This window comes from Microcebus murinus, chromosome 24 (assembly GCF_040939455.1).
Source record: "Microcebus murinus isolate Inina chromosome 24, M.murinus_Inina_mat1.0, whole genome shotgun sequence".
Lineage (NCBI taxonomy): Eukaryota > Metazoa > Chordata > Mammalia > Primates > Cheirogaleidae > Microcebus > Microcebus murinus.
This window is the reverse complement of record NC_134127.1, coordinates 714,450-734,186: the sequence shown is the minus strand read 5'-3', so window position 1 is coordinate 734,186 and position 19,737 is coordinate 714,450. Positions and strand designations below refer to the sequence as shown.

The following is a 19,737-nucleotide window of genomic DNA, read 5'->3' as shown; positions in this document are numbered from 1 at the left end:
CACCTGCGGTAGTCGTGGTTCCCATGACCCTCACCTGCGGTAGCCGTGGTCCCGTGACCCTCACCTGCGGTAGCCGTGGTCCCGTGACCCTCACCTGCGGTAGTCGTGGTTCCCATGACCCTCACCTGCTGTGGTCCCGTGACCCTCACCTGCAGTAGTCGTGGTTCCCATGACCCTCACCTGCGGTAGCCGTGGTCCCGTGACCCTCACCTGCGGTAGCCGTGGTCCCGTGACCCTCACCTGCGGTAGTCGTGGTTCCCATGACCCTCACCTGCTGTGGTCCTGTGACCCTCACCTGCAGTAGTCGTGGTCCCCATGACCCTCACCTGCTGTGGCCCCGTGACCCTCACCTGCAGTAGTCGTGGTTCCCATGACCCTCACCTGCAGTAGTTGTGGTTCCCGAGCCCCAGCCGGGGGGCGTCCGGCCTGCGCCCGTTGTAGGGCTTCCGGGCCAGCGCGCTGCTGTTCCAGCTGACACACTGGGCCCCGCTCTCTGCCGTGCTCCACGTGCCCCTGTAGCTGGCGCCCTGGTCCTCGTAGCACGTGGCCCTGGTGTCTGGGGGGGCAGGACAAGGCTCTCCTGGGAACCCCCTCCCGCTCAGCCTTCCGAGAGGCTCTGCCCCGGCCAGCACTGCACCGTGGCTCGGCCCAGTCCCCGGCCACCCTGGCCCGTCACACCTCCTCTCCTTTCCGGGCAGACCCGGGAGCCGGGATTCCAGTCCCTGTCTCACACCCACCCTCCCACTCACCGATTTCACAGCGTTTCCCAGCGAATCCTTCGGGGCACTGGCAGACGAAGTCCGAGAAGTACAAAGCCTGCAGACACGTCCCGCTGTTGAAGCACTTGGGTTCGCTGCAACCTGTCAAGTATAGACAAGGAAACCTCGAGTCACAGCTGTCCCTCGGTGCACTCGGGGGTGGACGGGGCCCAGCACCCACGTACCAAAACACGCGGGCTCAGGGCCCACGGTGGGTGGGGGCCGACATGGTTCACACCCCATCAGTACTGCATTTCTATCCACCTTTGCTCAGAAACATCCATAGAAGTGGACCGCACAGTTCAAAAAACGTGTTGTTCAAAGGTCAATTGGACTTTCAAAGCAGCTCCAAAAATAATGTGAGTTAAAAATATATATATATATATATATATATATATATATATATATATTTCTTGAGACAGAGTCTCACCCTGTTGCCCAGGCTAGAGTGAGTGCCGTGGCGTCAGCCTAGCTCACAGCAACCTCAGACTCCTGGGCTCAAGCGATCTTCCTGCCTCAGTCTCCCAAGTACCTGGGACTACAGGTGTGCGCCACCATGCCCGGCTAATTTTTTCTATTTTTTTAGTAGAGACAGGGTCTCGCTCTTGCTCAGGGTAGACCCAAACTCCTGAGCTCATCGATCCGCCTGCCTTGGCTTCCCAGAGTGCTAGGGTTACAGGCGTGAGCCGCCGCGCCCGGCCGAGCATACGTACTCTTGACGGGCACGGAGTGGCACTGCGCCCCGTCCCTGCTGCACCTGCAGTATTCCACCCGGCTGCTTCTGAGCATGGGCCGCAGCCACGATTGGTGTTGCTGGTAGGTCATCTGTGTCTTCTCGTCTCTGCAGGTCACTACAACGAAAGGCAGAACACGCCTCGGAACACGGCTCAAAAATCCCCACCCTACTGCTGCCCCCAGACTTGCCGAGAAAAATCCTCACTCCCTCCCATTGTGTATCCCTCTCTTGAAAAAACTACAACTAGAAGTCAACAGATACTGAATGTTTTGTCACCAAAGACCCCTTTTATTGTTTCCTCTGATGGGCCCTTGTTTTAAAAAAAAATTATCAGAATACATTTATTAAGTGGTTCTCTAATTTTTCACTTTATTTTATTTTTATTTATTTTTTTGAGACAGAGTCTCGCTTTGTTGCCCAGGCTAGAGTGAGTGCCGTGGCGTCAGCCTAGCTCACAGCAACCTCAAACTCCTGGGCTCAGGCGATCCTCCTGCCTCAGCCTCCTGAGTAGCTGGGACTACAGGCATGCACTACCATGCCCGGCTGACTTTTTCTATATATATTAGCTGGCCAATTAATTTGTTTCTATTTATAGTAGAGACGGGGTCTCGCTCTTGCTCAGGCTGGTTTCGAACTCCTGACCTCGAGTGATCCGCCCGCTTCCTCCCAGAGTGCTAGGATTACAGGCATGAGCCACCGCGCCCGGCCCCACATGAGTATTATTACCACACAGAGATGGTGTATTTGGGCCCAAACAAAGAAAACTGACACTTTAATCTTTGCAGAAATGTGCTACTTTCATCTGTGTTTCTGGTATCATGAAAAGTTGAAGCACCCCTCTTAATATTCTCTTGCCATTTTTCTCTGTTTTCCAACCAGAATACCAACTTAATAAAAAAAAAAGTTTTCTTTTAGCTACGTAAAGGAGTAACCATATGCTCACTGTAAATAATATCCTTGCTGCTTTTGGAGGTCTGCTGAGGACAGGGGACCCTTGCAGGAAACACCGTGCCCTGCAGCAAGCAAGGCTCACTCTGGGGAAATGTCTCCTTTGAACAGGGGGTTGAAAAGTCCTCCAGACCCACAGGAACTGGGTCACGAGGGAGGACAGGTGAGGGCCCCAGGTGGGTGGTTTGGGGCCTGAGGCTGGGCCTGGAGCTCTTCATGTCTGAGCCAAGGCAGCCACTGTCAGCGTTTCCATCTTGGAACCCCGGTGGGCGTGGTCCTTACTCTCTTGAGTCCAGGACAGAGGTGGCTCTTGGACCACGCCCGTCTGCGGGGCACCCTGCTTAGCTACCCCTGCTTGGCCTGCAGAAGGAAGTGCAGGCACAGGGCGCCTGCTAGCAGGGCGCCGAGCGCGCTGCGGCGGCCCACGGCCCAGGAAGAGACCCGGGGTGCGGCCGTGGCCAGAGCCGTCCTGGTGGCTGCCGGCCCCTGTGTGGCCCTGGGCAAGCCGCTGTCTCTCCCCCTGGCTCCCTCTTCTCTCATCCGTGTGACCAGGGCTTCGGGCCACCGAGCTGGCAGGGTCCCCCAGCTTTGTGACCCCTTGAGCGGACGGGGCTCCTATGGCTCTGAGAACCTGGCTGGCTTTGGCTGCCTGGTGGACAGTGAGCGGGCAGGCGTCTCTCCAGAGTCGCCCGGAAAGACCCCCCAGGAGGGAGCAGGCGCCCGCAGAGGGCGAGCCGGGCCCCAGCTCTCCACACCCGTCGTCCTCCGCTTGGTCTCACCTTGGAAAGACCTGCCTCCTCTTCTGAACCGGGCGTGGACTTCCTGCAAACAAAACAGGCGTGGGGCGCTCAGCACGCGTGGCATCCTGCGGGTAAAGGCTAGGGGCCGGGATCCCACCTCGGCCCTGCCCGTCAGGGCCCCTGCCCGGGGACGCCCCGGAACTGGCCCGGGGGGAGCCCACTCCTGCCTCCTGGTCTGGCTCTTCCTTGGCTGCTGGACGGGTGCTGTCCAGAGCTTTCTGCACGACAGAAATGTTTTCTGTCCGCGCTGTCCAACATGGCACAGGTCACGTGTGGCCACTGAGCCTTCAAATGTGGCTAGCGTGATGGGGAAGCCGAATCTTTAAATTTTATTTCATTTTATTTAATTTTATATCATAATAGCTCCATGTGGCTAGGGGCCACCATGCTGGGCGGTGGGGTGTACGTCTCCTCCATGCAGGCTGTCCCTTCTCTGAAGTCCTACTGCAGAGGGACGGCTCGCTTGGCCTTAGCAGATGGCCTTTACCGCCAGGCACTCTCAGAGAGCGAGTGCGGGCCGGGCGCGGTGGCTCACGCCTGTCATCCTGGCACTCTGGGAGGCCGAAGCAGGAGGATAGCTCAAGGTCAGGAGTTCGAGACCAGCGTGAGCAAGAGTGAGACCCCTGTCTCTACTATAAATAGAAAGACATTAATTGGCCAACTAATATATATATAGAAAAAATTAGCCGGGCATGGTAGCGCATGCCTGTAGTCCCAGCTACTCGGGAGGCTGAGGCAGGAGGATCGCTTGAGCCCAGGAGTTTGAGGTTGCTGTGAGCTAGGCTGAGGCCACGCCACTCACTCTAGCCTGGACAACAGAGTGAGACTCGGTCTCAAAAAAAAGAAAGAAAGAAAGAAAGAAAAACACACCCACACAATAAAACAGCTCCAAAGAAGGCCGGCACAGGCAGTGGATGGCACTGAGAATCATTTTCTCAAGTCGGACCAAGTGCCCAGGGCTCCGCACTGGGTCCTGAGTCTCCCGTGCGGAAATGCGAGTGCACACGGCGCTCGAGCTGTGTGGTCCCTGTCCCCGCGCCCTACGCTCTGGGACGCCATCCCCGCTGGGGGAGATGGGGGGTTGGCGGGACACCTGCTCTGGCTGTAGGAAGCCTAGAGGGAGCTCGGGGGACACGCCGAGTGACACCCACCTGGCTGGGCGAGGGGAAGACCGCTCCCCAGAGCAGCAGCACGCACAGGAGCTCTGTCCTCATCTCGGCCGCCGGCACTTCTTCAATGTCCCTAAATCCTGGGGGAAGAGGAAAAGGCTTAGCTGAGGGAGGTGCAGGGCAGGGGCGCAACAAAGATGGGGGGTCCGAGGCGCCAGCTCGCCCGGTCCCGCCAGCACCAGCCCCCACGGGAGCAAGGCCCGCGCGCTCGGGGTCTAGAAGAGGATTTCTCTCGAATGTGTGTGTGTGAATTTAATATTTCTGTTGTGGTAAAGTATACAGGATACAAAATTTACCGCTTTAACCACTTTTTTTTTTTTTTTTTTTTTTTTGAGACAGAGTCTCGCTTTGTTGCCCAGGCTAGAGTGAGTGCCGTGGCGTCAGCCTAGCTCACAGCAACCTCAGACTCCTGGGCTCAAGTGATCCTCCTGCCTCAGCCTCCCGAGTTGCTGGGACTACAGGCATGCGCCACCATGCCCGGCTAATTTTTCTATATATATTAGTTGGCCAATTAATTTGTTTCTATTTATAGTAGAGACGGGGTCCCGCTCTTGCTCAGGCTGGTCTTGAACTCCTGACCTTGAGCAACCCACCCGCCTCGGCCTCCCAGAGTGCTAGGATTACAGGCGTGAGCCACCGCGCCCGGCCTACCACTTTAACCAGGTTCAAGAGTGCCGTTCTGTGGCGTGAAGACCCCTCACGTTGTGCCATGTCACCGCCTCCCATCCCGGGACGTCTTCGTCCCCGGCTGAAACTGTCCCGAGAGACACCAGTTCCTGGCTCCATTGGCTCGGCCCTGGCACCTGCCCTGGCACCTGCCCTGGCACCGGCCCTGGCACCTGCCCTGGCACCGGCCCTGGCACCTGGCATGGCACCGGCCCTGGCACCTGCCCTGGCACCTGCCCTCCCGCTCTCTGTCGCTCGGGTCTGGCCACTCTACACGCCCCACGGAAGTGGGGCTGCACGGCATGCGTCCTCCTGCGACTGGCTTCTCTCACTGAGTGCAATGTCCTCAGTTTCCCTCCGTGCCGTGGCTCGCTGAGAACGTGCTTCCCCCTGAGGCTGAGCAGCGCCTCCATGGGGACAGGCCGGGCCTCATCTGCCCCTCCGCCAGGGCCACCCGTGCTGCTGGCGATGACCCAGCCCCAAGGTCTCAGGGGGCGGGAGGGAGGGCCATTGCTGACCCCGCTTGGCACCTGGGGACCGCACCGCCCTGGCCTGTTTCCCAGGAGGGTGTTCCTGCCCTCGGCTGGACGCCGCGGAGCCTCAGGGGTGTCCTGTCCGGAATTTCCAGAGGAAGCTGTCGGGACGTCGCAGCCGGCCTTGCTGGCGTGTGCTCCTCCTCGCTGGGGCTGTGGCCGGCTCTGAGGGTCTTGTCCAGCACAGGGCGGCTCCCCCCACCCGCCTGGCCTCTGCCCGCCCCACTGCTCCTTGTTGGTGGCCTGCAACGATCGATCGCGCTCGAGCGCGCTCGAGCGAAGTGCAGACCCGGCGCCACCCAGGGAGACAGGCACCTGGGTTTTGGCCGTTAGACTCACGTCTTCCCGGACCTGACTTCCCAGCTTCCAGCTGCCTTTCCCGGCGACCTTGCCCTGGGCAGCGCAAAGTGGGTTAGTCGGTCGGGCGGTCGGCAGGTCGGGCGCTGCTCTGGCCTGGCGGCCCCTGGATCCCCCGAGGCCAGCGTGGGGGCGGGGAGTCCCTGTCCCTGACTCATCGCTCTGCAGCCACGACAACTCGGATCCCGGCCCTCCCCCTGCCGCAGGGGCCTGGGGCCTCCCGGTGCAGGGTCTTCCGGGATCCCAACCCCGCCCCGGCCGGCTCTGGCTTCTGGATTGTTCCTTTGACAGTTGGAGTGTGGTGCACACAGAAAGGGAGGCTGAGGCGGGAGGCGCCCTATGCCCGGCTGATCCTTCCCGGGCCGCTGGGGGCGGGTGGGGTCCGCCCACGGCGACTCCCGCCTGCAAATGCCGGGGAGTCTTGTGCCGCAGAAGCAGCTGCCCGGCCTCCTCGGGGCCTCCGTCCTCACACGCCATCGCCACACCCAGGCCTCCGAGGTGCAGGCGGCGGGAGCCAGCTGGGGGCCCCTCTCCGGGTCCAGGGCAGAGAAGCGGGGAGGTCACGGCCGCCCACGCCCCTGAGCAGGAGCTCGCGGTGGAAGCCCTAGACACAGGGGGACTTCTGGGCTCTCTCTTCTCGGCTGCCCTCAAATTGCTCCTTCCTCAAAACTTCCCCAAATCCCTCTTACTTTCCCCTTTTTATTGCACCCCATTACTTATAACCTCTCAAAATAGATCTTCTTGGCCGGGCACCGTGGCTCACGCCTGTAATCCCAGCACTCTGGGAGGCCAAGGTGGGAGGATCGCTCGAGGTCAGGAGTTCGAAACCAGCCTGAGCAAGAGTGAGACTCCGTCTCTACTGTAAATAGAAAGAAATTAATTGGCCAACTAATATATAGAGAAAAATGAGCCAGGCATGGTGGCGCATGCCTGTAGTCCCAGCTACTCGGGAGGCTGAGGCAGGAGGATCGCTTGAGCCCAGGAGTCTGAGGTTGCTGTGAGCTAGGCTGACGCCACGGCACTCACTCTAGCCTGGGCAACAAAGCGAGACTCTGTCTTAAAAAAAAAAAATAGATCTTCTTAACCTGATTCCCCTCTTCCTTCCTGATGCCCACGCGGGACAGCTGCCCCCTCGGCTCTCTGGGGCCGGCCCTGAGGACTCTCGGAGGGTTCGGAACGCGACAGCACCGCCGAGCATCCCTCTCCTTCACCGAGCGCCGAAACACCGGCCCTTGCAACTCGCTCACGCACCTGGGCTGGGGGTCAGTTTAGTTTAGTTTTGTTCTGGACGCCTGCCCAATTGCTGCTTGATCTCAAGGCCTCCCGAATGGGGGCGGTTCTAGACGCCGGGAGGCTGCAGAGCGGAAAGCGAGGTGTCATCGCAGGGTCCTGCCTGGGCACGGGGGAGGGGGGAGCGGCGGCCTCAGGCCGAGCTCACACCCGAGGCTGCCGGGACGGCCCTTCCACGGAGAGCAACCCGCACTGGGGGCGGGACCCGGCTTTTGCCTCCCGCTCTGGGGAGAGTCAGAGGCTTGTTCTTGGCCTCTTTGGGCCTTCGTGGGCCTGGAGCCAACCCAGCGCGAGCGAGATGGCTCCGCCTGCACCACACAGAGGCCATCGGAGCAGCTGGAAGGCCGAGTGGGGTAGGAGATGACAAAGGAATTAGTCATCCGGCCAGCAGAAAAACAGCGCAGTCCAAAGACGACGGACCCAAGAATGGAAAAACAAGCACCATGTGTACTCCCCAGCAAACTGGTATCAACTGAGCAGCACCTAAGTGGACACATAGGAACTGCAGTAATAGGGTATTGGGCAGGGGGGAGGGGGGCGGGTGTATACATACATAATGAGCGAGATGTGCACCATCTGGGGGATGGTCACGCTGGAAACTCAGACTTGTGGGGGCATGGGGGGAAAGGACATTTATTGAAACCTTAAAATCTGTACCCCCATAATATACAGAAATTAAAAAAAAAAAAAAAACAAAGACGACGGAGAGAGAAGACAGGGAGGGAGAATGTGCCCTTGTTCGTTTGCCTTGAAAGAGGTGGGTGTGGAGGCCGGGGGCAGTGACAGCAGAGCCCAACGTGAACGCCGGGGCTGTGGACGCAAGCCGGGGCCAGCGGGCCACAGGAGCAGACCACAGGCCCCGCCACGGGGAGACCCACGCACGCTCGGGAGGCCAGGCTGGGAGAGGGGGCCAGAGGGGGAGGTGTGAGAAGCCTTCAGAGGCCCACTATATACAGACAGACTTGTAAATTCTCTGAGTTCTCCTCCTTTTGCTATATTTAATAGTTTCCTAGAACCATCAGAGAACTAAGAAAGCGGGCAAGTAAGAGGAAGGAGGGAGGGAGGGAGGGAAGCAAGGGCAAGGGCTGGCCCCGAGGGAGCTCACTTTCCCTGGGCCGGAACCCCCGAATCATTGTGTGAGAAGTGGTGCAAAGGCCACAAGGCCTGTGGTCCCCGAGCCCCCAGGACTCCAGCCCCCGCAGGCCCACCCCAGCACACAAAGCTGATTTCTACAGATTTGCAAAAGGCACCCTTCTCTGGTAGATGGGGTTCGGCGGAGCCAGAGCTTGGCAAGTTAACAAAGAATCTCTGCAAATTAGAAAAAAAAACAGGAGAGGCGGCTTGCCCAACTAAGGGGCACCTGGGTTTCCAGGACGCGTGGGCAGGACACGGTGCGCACATCTGCGCTCGGGCCCGTCTGCTTCCCACGTGCGTGTGCATCCCCAGCTCCGACCTTCCTGCCTGGACGCCGTGTCCGGCCCTGTCGGCCACAGTGACAGGTGGCTCTGTTCACCGGCCGCCCCCCGGACATCCTGCGCACGGCGGCTGCACTAGTGGGACGGGAGCCACGTCTGGTTGGTAGCCAGGGAGCGAGGAACCTCGCCGCGGGTGCTCTTCGGGGAGACGCTCGGTCTCCCAGAGCCAAGGATGTGCGCCATTCTGGCTGAGAGACTCGGTGCTCTTCCCTGCGTGGTCACAGAGCAGGGTGAGGGTCGGTGAGAGCCCGTTGATAGTTCCTCGGCTCTGGATGGGCAAAGCCACTGGAGAGGCAGTGAGCCGGCCGAGGAAGGACCCGGGAAACAGCAAGCGTAGTGGTGTCGCCAGCGTCTTGACGTGCCCACCACCTTCCCCACCTCCCCCCATACACATCTGCTCTCAGGACAGGGACCCATAAACGCACTCACGCAAGGTACAACAACGGCGGAACACAGATTAATGTGCTGCCCTTCCGAGAAGCATCCATGTTTGGAGACATAAAAATCTGCCCCCAGGCCGGGCGTGGCGGCTCACGCCTGTCGTCCTGGCACTCCGGGAGGCCGAGGCGGGCGGGTCGCTGGAGGTCAGGAGTTGGAAACCAGCCTGAGCAAGAGCGAGACCCCATCTCTACTATAAATAGAAAGAAATTAATTGGCCAACTAATATATATAGAAAAAATTAGCCAGGCATGGTGGTGCATGCCTATAGTCCCAGCTACTCGGGAGGCTGAGGCAGGAGGATCGCTTGAGCCCAGGAGTTTGAGGTTGCTGTGAGCTAGGCTGACGCCATGGCACTCACTCTAGCCTGGGCAACAAAGCGAGACTCTGTCTCAAAAAAAAAAAAAAAAAAAAAAAGAGCCTTTTCTGTTTATTATATAGTCACAAATATTCCATTCACTTACGACTGGGCTTTAGAGAATCCAAACTGAACTCCCTGGAAGGTCCCTGAATCCTTGTGAGTCTCAGAGATCCCAAACCGCACCTCCTCCTAGGGCCACCCGTGAAGGGAGAGCCTGGGGTGGGACTCCCACCCGTCCGCCCACTGAAAGGAGTTTGCTCGGGAGACCGAGGGGCCCTGGCTGCCGGCCGTGGCTGCCCGGGGCCCCGGCCACGGTGCCGTGCTCCGTGAGGACGGACCTGCTCCCCGGCTAAGTCCTGCTTCTGCTCAATGCACAGCGTATAACTCTCACATTCCAGAAAGCTTGCTTGACCACCCCCACCGCACAGGACTGAAGTGGGCGCCCTCTCCACATTCCTCGCCATGCCACCCTCCCTCCCGTTATCTGTCCCCTTCCTAAACCGTGCGTTCCCTGAGAACACGCGTGAGGTGCCTTTCGATCCCAGGCTGTGCCTGCCGCCGCCTGGCTGGTCTCGGCAGACGCTGGTGGCGAATGCAGAGCAGGAGTGAATCGTCCCCTGTGGAGCAGGGGAGGGGGGGCTGAGGATGGAAGTCTAGGGGGGTGGGGGATGCGGAGGGGGGGTCTTATAGGTGCTGGAGGATGTGGCCCTTGGGGCTTCTCGAGCCCTTACCGTAGAGATCTCCAGGAGTGTGAGGTTGCTGTGAGCCAGGCTGACGCCACGGCACTCACTCTAGCCTGGGCAACACAGCAAGACTCTGTCTCGAAAGAAAAAAAAAAAAAAACATCTGCCCCCAGCAACGCAAAACCAAGTGGGCTGGACGCTCCCAAGTTTCCCCAGGGGGCTAACCTCCTGTGGTTCCTGTTGTTGTGAGAACAAATGCTAAAATGCATGTGTGTGTGTGCTGTGTAGACTGAAACTCTTATACATGGCACTGGAGTTCCGTTTCTTAGATTCTAGGAAAGAGATTTGCAATAAAGGAACTGTGCACACACACACACACACACACACACACACACACACACACACACACACGCAGTCAATCAATCAAATGGCAAACCATGCAACTGCCCCAGCTATTAGGGAATGGCGGCTCTGGTAGTTTGTGCTCTTGCCAGCAAGAGGAGGCAGAAACACGAGCAAGCTAGAGGAGAGTAGAAATTGCAAGGGAAAGACAAAAGTAAATCGATACTATTAGCAGATGATTTTGCACCATGTGCAAGGTTCGCTGCATTTATCTTTGCTCCAGGAGACTCTTTTATGAGTGCTTTGTAAAACTTCTTTCTGGAAAGCTGAGTAAGAGACAGTCATTCTCCAAGAGTACCAATACCCTGAAATGACTCACGGCTTTAAAACAAAAACAACACACTCCCCCCCTACACACACACACACACACACACACACACACGCACGCACGCGCGCCCCTGCCCTCAACCCCCATAGGCTAGAATAGATGCCAACAAATTAGAAAAGAAATGGTCAGAACACCTTGGAATGGCAAAGGCACATTTGTAGAGTCAGGACAAGTCAGGGGAGATGTCGGGAGGAGGACCCGAGCCTTGCAAAGGGTGGTGAGTGCTCACACAACTCCCCTTTGCCCAGGCCAGAGTCTCAGCCTGGGACGGGAGCCTGGCGCCTGGCAGCCCCTGGACCCACTGCTGCAGGCCCTGACTGCTAAAGACGTCGAAACAAAAACCATTTTCAAAACTACTTAAGCAATTCTGAACCTTTCAAAAGGGGGATTTTCTGTAGGCCAGATGATTGTTTCGTCTTCCTCGAACAGAACTCTTTTATTACTAGGGGAGAAGAGAAAAACAATCTGCTTCTTATCTAAGACGATCAATTTCAACGGGGTGAGTAGAACAGACTTCTCTCCCGGCACACCCTACCTCCCCCCATCAGGGCGGAATTTTCTCCAAATCATCCTCAAACTACAGCCGCATGGCCTGTGTCTGAACTGTACGAAATCAAACTCATAAAAAGCCACAGTGAGTACGTTCCGGTGTCATCTCAACACTCCACCCTCTGCCAGGAAATCCTGGTCATTTGGAGAAACTAGGGGAGTGTTGGTTGTCTAGGAATATAGAAATCTATCCTGCCTCCTCCTACAACGAAAACAAAAGAAACCCTTTCCTAATGAACTCAGATCTTCTGAAGAAAAAAGAAAAAACAAGGTTTAGCTGGCAAATGCTAACTCAATTAGTCAGTGCAATAAAACGCTAACCCCAAAGTCTGCATCTAAACAAGCCCTGAAACCTAACATTCATCTGAACAGGTGTCCTGTTAAGCAGGAGTTCCTTGTGTTCCTCTCACTGTTCCTCCCACTCCCTGAAGCCAACGTCATCACGAGGTAATTAAGCATGCGATAATTTGGTAGCTCTTCAGTCCACCTCTGCATTTCCACACAACTGAATCAGGAAATGACAAGCAGAAGCTTTCACGGTGTCATCCCATGAGTTTCTCTGCATCTTGCTGGCCTTTCGTGAAAGTGACTTTTATAGTGCGTGAGAAATGTTCTCTGATCGTTGTCACTGGCTCCACGACAGGTATCCCAGTACCTGCCACTTTCCGGGCACGCAGTTTACAAAACACTTTCGTGTCCGTTAAGTCATTTAAGGCAACATTATTATCTCATTTGAACAGATGAGAGAACTGAACTTCAGGGAAGTATACGGGATTAACACTAAGGTGACACACCCTGGGAGATCTGGCATCAGGACTCAACCGGATACCTGGTTCTTGTACCCCAAACCCGACACTCTTGCAATGCTCCCTGGGACACTCAATGGCAGCTTAAGAGTTAAGGCCGGGCGCGGCGGCTCACGCCTATAACCCTAGCACTCTGGGAGGCCGAGGCGGGCGGGTCGCTGGAGGTCAGGAGTTCGAAACCAGCCTGAGCAAGAGCGAGACCCCCGTCTCTACTATAAATAGAAAGAAATTAATTGGCCAACTAATATATATAGAAAAAATTAGCCGGGCATGGTGGCACATGCCTGTAGTCCCAGCTACTCAGGAGGCTGAGGCAGGAGGATCGCTTGAGCCCAGGAGACTGAGGTTGCTGTGAGCTAGGCTGACGCCATGGCACTCACTGTAGCCTAGGCAACAAAGTGAGACTCTGTCTCCAAAAAAAAAAAAAAGAAAAAAAGAGTTAAGAGCACATTAATGTGCTCCAGTGGACATGGGGCATGACTTCTGGATTCTCACCCTGGAACCCCACTTACAGATTGTGTGTGTGCAACTTAGCCTCTCTGAGCCTCAGTTTCCTGAGTTTTCTTGAGGCTGATCATTTCCACCTTGCTAAACTGCTCTGGTGATTAAAGGGGAAGCAGGTGAAGCCCCTACTCCCAGGCTGCTGCATAGCAGGGGGTAACTGTGTTTACTCCCCCAAAGTCCTACTGTAAATACAGCTTCCCGGCCCTGCTCGGTGGCTCACGCCTGCAATCCCAGCACTCTGGGAAGCCGAGGTGGGAGGATCCCTCAAGTTTAGGAGTTCAAGACCAGCCTGAGCAAGAGTGAGACCCACGTCTCTACTAAAAAAAATTTCTTTCTCTAGAAAGAAATTAGCCAGACAACTAAAAATACATAGAAAAAAATTAGCCTGGGAGGCAGGAGGCAGGAGGATCACTTGAGCCCAGGAGTCTGAGGTTGCTGTGAGCTAGGCTGACACCACGGCACTCACTCTAGCCTGGGCAACAGAGTGAGGCTCTGTCTCAAAAAAAAAAAAAAAAAAAAGGCACTGACAGCTGCCCCTGGGCAACATGGAGCTACCCAGGCAGGAGAGATGCCAAGCCCCGTGCGGGTCCTCTTGTGTTCAAGTGTTAATGCCGAACCCCGTTTCCCACATCATCTGGACGCCTCACAGTGACTGGAATCTCTGAGATCGAAATAAAATGTCATGCCCTTCACCTGTGTTCACAGAGGAGCATTAATAGGGCCCATTATTTCCTGAACATAGGGTGTGTCTTTTATCCTATCTTTAATCTGTTTTTTTATTTGCTTTTCCCAAGCCTGTTTACACTACACATGCCAGGGCCGCCCCGGACTCCCCGAGGAAGCTGGAATCAGCGGCTGGGACAGATGGACACCAGGCCAATGTGGCCGATAAGCCCGTTGTGGGTATTTGGAAACCAGAGGCGCTGGGCTAGAAGAATAAGGAAACTGGAGCTTCCCAGGAAAAAAAACCCTTCCCTTTCTCTCAGCAGCCCAGGTGGCTGACACAGGCTCTTGGGCCAACAAGGCAAAAACAAAACAGGCCTCTGTTTTCTGTGAACATGACAAAATGTGAATAGCTAGTGGGGACCCAGGTGACAGTATTTTCTCTCTCTCAGACTATTCATGGTGGATCGCTGGGTTTAGGGCCCCCACGAAGCCCATGTCCCCTCCCTGTCTTTGGGAAACTCAGCTGACATCAAACTGCTCATTAAAGATCTCTATGGGCACGGGGGCTCACGCCTGTCATCCTAGCACTCTGGGAGGCCGAGGCGGGCGGATTGCTCCAGGTCAGGAGTTGGAAAACAGCCTGAGCAAGAGCGAGACCCCGTCTCTACTATAAATAGAAATAAATGAATCGGCCAAATAATATATATAGAAAAAATTAGCCGGGCGTGGTGGCGCATGCCTGTAGTCCCAGCTACTCGGGAGGCTGAGGCAGGAGGATCGCTTGAGCCCAGGAGTGTGAGCGAGGCTGGTGCCATCGCACTCACTCTAGCCTGGGCAACAGAGTGAGACTGTCTCAAAAAAAAAAAAAAAAAGATCTCTACGAAAAGGGCTGGAGAAGCCCCAAGGGCCACATCCTCCAGCACCTGTAAGACCCCCCCCTTGCACCCCCACAGACCTCCATCCTCAGCCCCCGTCTCCTGCTCCACAGGGGACGATTCACTCCTGCTCTGCATTCGCCACCAGCGTCTGCCGAGACCAGCCAGGCGGCGGCAGGCACAGCCTGGGATCGAAAGGCACCTCACGCGCGTTCTCAGGGAACGCACGGTTTAGGAAGGGGACAGATAACTGGAGGGAGGGTGGCATGGCGAGGAATGTGGAGGAGGGCGCCCACTTCAGTCCTGTGCGGTGGGGGTGGTCAAGCAAGCTTTCTGGAATGCGAGAGTTATACGCTGTGCATTGAGCAGAAGCAGGACTTAGCCGGGGAGCAGGTCCGTCCTCACGGAGCACGGCACCGTGGCCGGGGCCCCGGGCAGCCACGGCCAGCAGCCAGGGCCCCTCGCTCTCCCGAGCAAACTCCTTTCAGTGGGCGGACGGGTGGGAGTCCCACCCCAGGCTCTCCCTTCACGGGTGGCCCTAGGAGGAGGTGCAGTTTGGGATCTCTGAGACTCATAAGGATTCAGGGACCTTCCAGGGAGTTCAGTTTGGATTCTCTAAAGCTCAGTCGTAAGTGAATGGAATATTTGTGACTATATAATAAACAGAAAAAGCTCTTTTTTTTTTTTTTTTTTTGAGACAGAGTCTCTCTTTGTTGCCCAGGCTAGAGTGAGTGCTGTGGCGTCAGCCTAGCTGACAGCAACCTCAAACTCCTGGGTTCAAGCGATCCTCCTGCCTCAGCCTCCCAAGTACCTGGGACTACAGTCATGCGCCACCATGCCCGGCTAATTTTTTTTCTATATATATATTAGTTGGCCAATTAATTTCTTTCTATTTATAGTAGAGATGGGGTCTCGCTCTTGCTCAGGCTGGTTTCAAACTCCTGACCTTGAGCGATCCTCCCGCCTGGGCCTCCCAGAGTGCTAGGATTACAGGCGTGAGCCGCCATGCCCGGCCCAGAAAAGGCTCCTTAACAGGAAGGTTCCCCCAGTCTCTGGGCTCAGCTGCCCTGAAATGATCACTCCAGAAACTGCAGGTGGACTCAGGTCTTCGCGGTCTCTCCCCAGGCAGACCCCCAAGCCCCCGGCCCCCTGGCAGGAGCGAAGCACGGTCGCCTTGCTCACGGGCTGAGCCCGCTGGCGGAGAGGCGGCCCCTGGGCCCGGGGCCCCGGCAGGTGTAACCGATAACGGGCGGCGGCTGAGACACCCAGCCGGGTAAATTCGGCACCAGAGCTCACCTGAGTCGTCCCCTCAAAAGCGTTTCTGAAATGCTTGCTCTGCGCCAGCACCGGGTCCGTCTTCCCTCTGTCACAGGTGTTATTTTTCAGGTAATGGAGAATTGAGTTTATCTGTCCTTCTACCCCCTTCTAGAGAAGTCTGTTTCCCAGGCAAGGCAATAGGATACGAAATATTCAGAGTATCAGAAAGAGAACATGCTGCTCTTATATGTAAATAGACAACTGAGCCATTGTCAAGAGACCATGCGGCTTGATTTAGGGTTGGACCCAGGCAAGTGATCTTTAAGATTCTTGTTTGTTTGTTCTGTTTGCTTTTAAAAATGAACATCAGGCCGGGCGCAGTGGCTCACGCCTGTCATCCTAGCACTCTGGGAGGCCCAGGCGGGCGGATTGCTCGAGGTCAGGAGTTCGAAACCAGCCTGAGCAAGAGCGAGACCCCCGTCTCTACTGTAAGTAGAAAGAAATTAATTGGTCAACTAATATATATAGAAAAAATTAGCCGGGCATGGTGGCTCATGCCTGTAGTCCCAGCTACTGAGGAGGCTGAGGCAGGAGGATCGCTTGAGCCCAGGAGACTGAGGTTGCTGTGAGCTAGGCTGACGCCACGGCACTCACTCTAGCCTGGGCAGCAAAGCGAGACTCTGTCTCAAAAAAAAAAAAAATGAACATCATTTTAACATTTGAAAATTCAAAGAATCACAGTAAAGTTTTACTGGCCTCACTGAAGACAGACACAAGCCCCTTAATATATTTTATTGTTGTTTTTCAATTTTTTTAAATTTTACCAGATTTATGGATTCCATTACATATATATTGTGTAGTGATGGCGTCTGGGCTGTGGGGACCCCATCACCCAAGCAGAGCACACTGTACCCCGTAGGTAACTTTTTCTAGCTCTAACTTTGCACGAGTCTAGATCCTCCTCACTCTTTTGCCGGGTTTGGCTGGAGACCGCCGCGTGGCAAACCGCGAGTGCTCGGCCAGGATGAGGTTGACAGCTTGAGACTGTGCGCAGAACTTCCCTCCTGTGTCTACAAGATGCACGGCCCCCAGAAGGAATGAACAGAATGCGCCTGCCCCTCACTGTCTTTGCTGACCGTGTTATCAAAACAGAGCCAAAAACCACCCGCAGAAAATAAAAGTTGTGTTCTGAGGCTACAGATGCACCATGCCAAACAATCAAATGAAAACTCAACCTTTCAACCAACAATCCAAAATTCTCATCGCCAGATATTCGGCAGCTCAGAGAAGCACACGGATTCCGAATTTCGAGTGGAGCGAAGTCCACTATCACCGCCTGGGGGCCACGCCGGCCCTCGGCCGTGCTGTACACATTCCTGAAGCTTTGGGCGTCCCCAGCTCACGCGGCTCCTCCCCAACTGGGGAGCCCACCTGAGGCTGCTGCAAAGCCTCGTCCCTTGGCAGATTAGAGACGGGCCCCACCCTGCACAGCACGCTTTCCCGATGCCCTACGTGGGTGTGGTGGCCTCAAGCTGCCACCAAAGGGGGCAGGGACGGGAGTCTGAAACTGCTCACAGCCGTGCAGGTCGGCACATCAGTCCCCGGGGAAACGAAAGCCGGAGTCCTGCCTGGAGGAGCCTGCCCGGCCGCGGGCGCCCGGCCGCTGCTCCCAGCTACTTCCAGGCCGCGGGCGCCTGGCTCCGAGAGCGGCCCAGCCGAGACCGCGATGTGCGGCGACGCGGAGTGAACCGAGAGGGCGAAGGCGCCGTCCGGAGAGAGGGCAGCTACATTTGCTGCGGACGCGACCCAGAGGTTCGAGGCCGGCCTCTCTGAGGACATTCTGGGGAGAATCGATTGGTGGGTAGGACGGAGCTATTTGTATCTCAATACCCACGGCGCCGCTGCCTGCCCGAGCCCGACTCTGCCCTTCGGGAAACGCGCCCCGGCAGCGCGCCACGTGCGGACTCTGGACAGGACGCGCCAGGGTCTCCGTGGCAGGGAGTCCTCCCGCCTCGGCCTGCCTGCCGCGGAGCCACCTGGAGGGAGCTGCGTCCACAGCCGCACCGGCTGGCGCTCCTCCTGGGTTACAGGTGCACACACACGCATGCCCACATGCACACCCACGTGCACACACACCTACGTGCACACACACCCCAGGTGCACACACACACATACCCACACGCACACCCACGTGCACACACACCCACGTGCACACACACCCCAGGTGCACACACACGCATACCCACACACACACCCACATGCACACACACCCACGTGCACACACGCATACCCACACGCACACCCACGTGCACACACACCCCAGGCGCACACACGCACACACATGCACACATGCACACACATACATGCACACACACGCACACACATGCACACATGCACGCACACCCACATACCCCATATGCAAGCACACAGGCATGCACATGCACACCCCACACACACCCACGTGCACACACACCGCAGGTGCACACATACACCCCAGGTGCACACACACGCACACACATGCACACACACCCACATACCCCATATGCAAGCACACAGGCATGCACATGCACACCCCCCCACATGCACATGCACACATATGCACGCACGCACATACCCCACACACATCCATGTGCACACACCCCACACACACCCACGTGCACGCACCCCCCACATGCACACACACATGCACACACGTGCAAGCATGCACCCCCACACACCCCACACGCACATGCACACACACACGTGTGCACCCACACGTGCACCCACACTCCCCACACACATGCACACACTCCCCACACGCACGCACCCCCCCTACATCCCACACGCACGCTTGCACGCACACACAGTTTTTCTCTCTCATCAGTTACTGCAGGAGACCACCATATCATTCCAAATTGGCCACTAAACAAATCATTGTTGCCACAGTTCTTTGCGCTTGAGTTTGTCTTTAGTTACCTGGGAGCTCCGCTTGTTCCCCTTCCCTCCTTCTCTCCCTCCTTCCTTCCCTCCCTCCCGGGAGGTTAAGAAAACAAAGATAATGACAGAGAAACTCTAGGGAGCCAAGATAGCTTCCTGCAGAGTGCTTTCAGGATAAAAGACATTGATGTCATTTTCCCCCCTGTAATTGAAAAGTCCTCAGAGAGGACTGTGCACGATGTCCTCCCGCAGAGGAGGGGCCTGCCCAGATCAAAGCGGTCTGGGCCCCACACCTTCCCCAGCCTCCCACCAGGTCCCCATCCCGGGCAGCCCAGGGGCAGCCTCAGTCTCTTCCTGGGCTGGCTGTGGGAGGGAGGACCCCAGAGGACCTCCCTGCCCCTGGCCCTGTGCCCTGAGGCAGCTGACTTTACGCTGGTTGCCCTCCGGTCACCAGCGGCTGCCATTGTCTGCTCAGAGCATTCCTGTGTGATTCTTTTCCCTTTCCCTCCACCCGGCAGGCACAGCCTCCTCCGAGACAGGCGTCCCTTCCCGTCCTCTCCCCTGCACCCCCGGCCCCTCCAAAGCCCTTCGGTCCATCCCAGTTCCCAGTTCTGGCAGATGCCAGATAAAAGCTCCCCTTGGGAGTGGATTCTAGCGGATCCTCTTGCTGCCCGAATCGCAAAGGGGCCTTTCACTCAGGCATCCTTCGTGGACTGCATCTGCCGGGAGGGTTTTCGAGAGAGAGGAGACAGTCACAGTCACAGCGACCCCACCTACCGCGCTTCTCTCGGGCTCCACGACGGCTCCCTCCGGCCCTGGGCTCCTGGGATCCCAGCTCCAGTGTCCCGAACAGCTCCGGCCTCCTTTAAGTCCCAAGGCAGGGGGTGGGGTCCGGGCGCTGGGGGGCGTGTTCCCGCCCGGGAGGATGCCCAGTGGACAGGCCTCCAGGGAGGGCCGGGCGGGCCTGTTCTCGCGAAGGGGGAGGAAGTTCACGGTGGAAGCAGCACAGCCATCCTGGCTCTGAGCCAGGCCGATTATTCACAGCCCTGATGTCATCGGATCACAGGAATCTGGGAGTTGGACAGGCCTAATCTCAGAGGCCCGAAAGGGGCTCTCGGGACCAGCTGGCTCTGGGCCCGGTCAGGAGTGATGAGCATGCTTGCAGTCCTGAACAATCACACCCTGGGAGGGGCTGGGAGGCAGCTAGCTGTCACTGGCCC

General features: G+C 56.9%; 1 protein-coding gene across 3 annotated transcripts in view; it reads right to left on the bottom strand.

The window, feature by feature from the left end:
* PLAT (plasminogen activator, tissue type) overlaps positions 1–19,459 on the bottom strand; it is a 30,077-nt gene extending 10,618 nt beyond the window's left edge. Inside the window, exons 1-6 of one of the 3 annotated variants that reach the window (XM_075997411.1) lie at positions 19,295–19,459; positions 4,394–4,491; positions 3,222–3,264; positions 1,472–1,609; positions 750–860; positions 382–556 (exon numbers count right to left, since the gene is read on the bottom strand). In XM_075997411.1, coding sequence (XP_075853526.1) covers positions 382–556; positions 750–860; positions 1,472–1,609; positions 3,222–3,264; positions 4,394–4,456 — 530 coding nt within the window. In that variant the 5' untranslated portion in view covers positions 4,457–4,491; positions 19,295–19,459. Of the gene's footprint in view, positions 1–381; positions 557–749; positions 861–1,471; positions 1,610–3,221; positions 3,265–4,393; positions 4,492–7,218; positions 7,434–19,294 lie in introns of those variants that run through there. The other 2 variants (XM_075997413.1, XM_075997412.1) reach the window with 2 other exon arrangements.
* Positions 19,460–19,737: the final 278 nt, after the last annotated feature.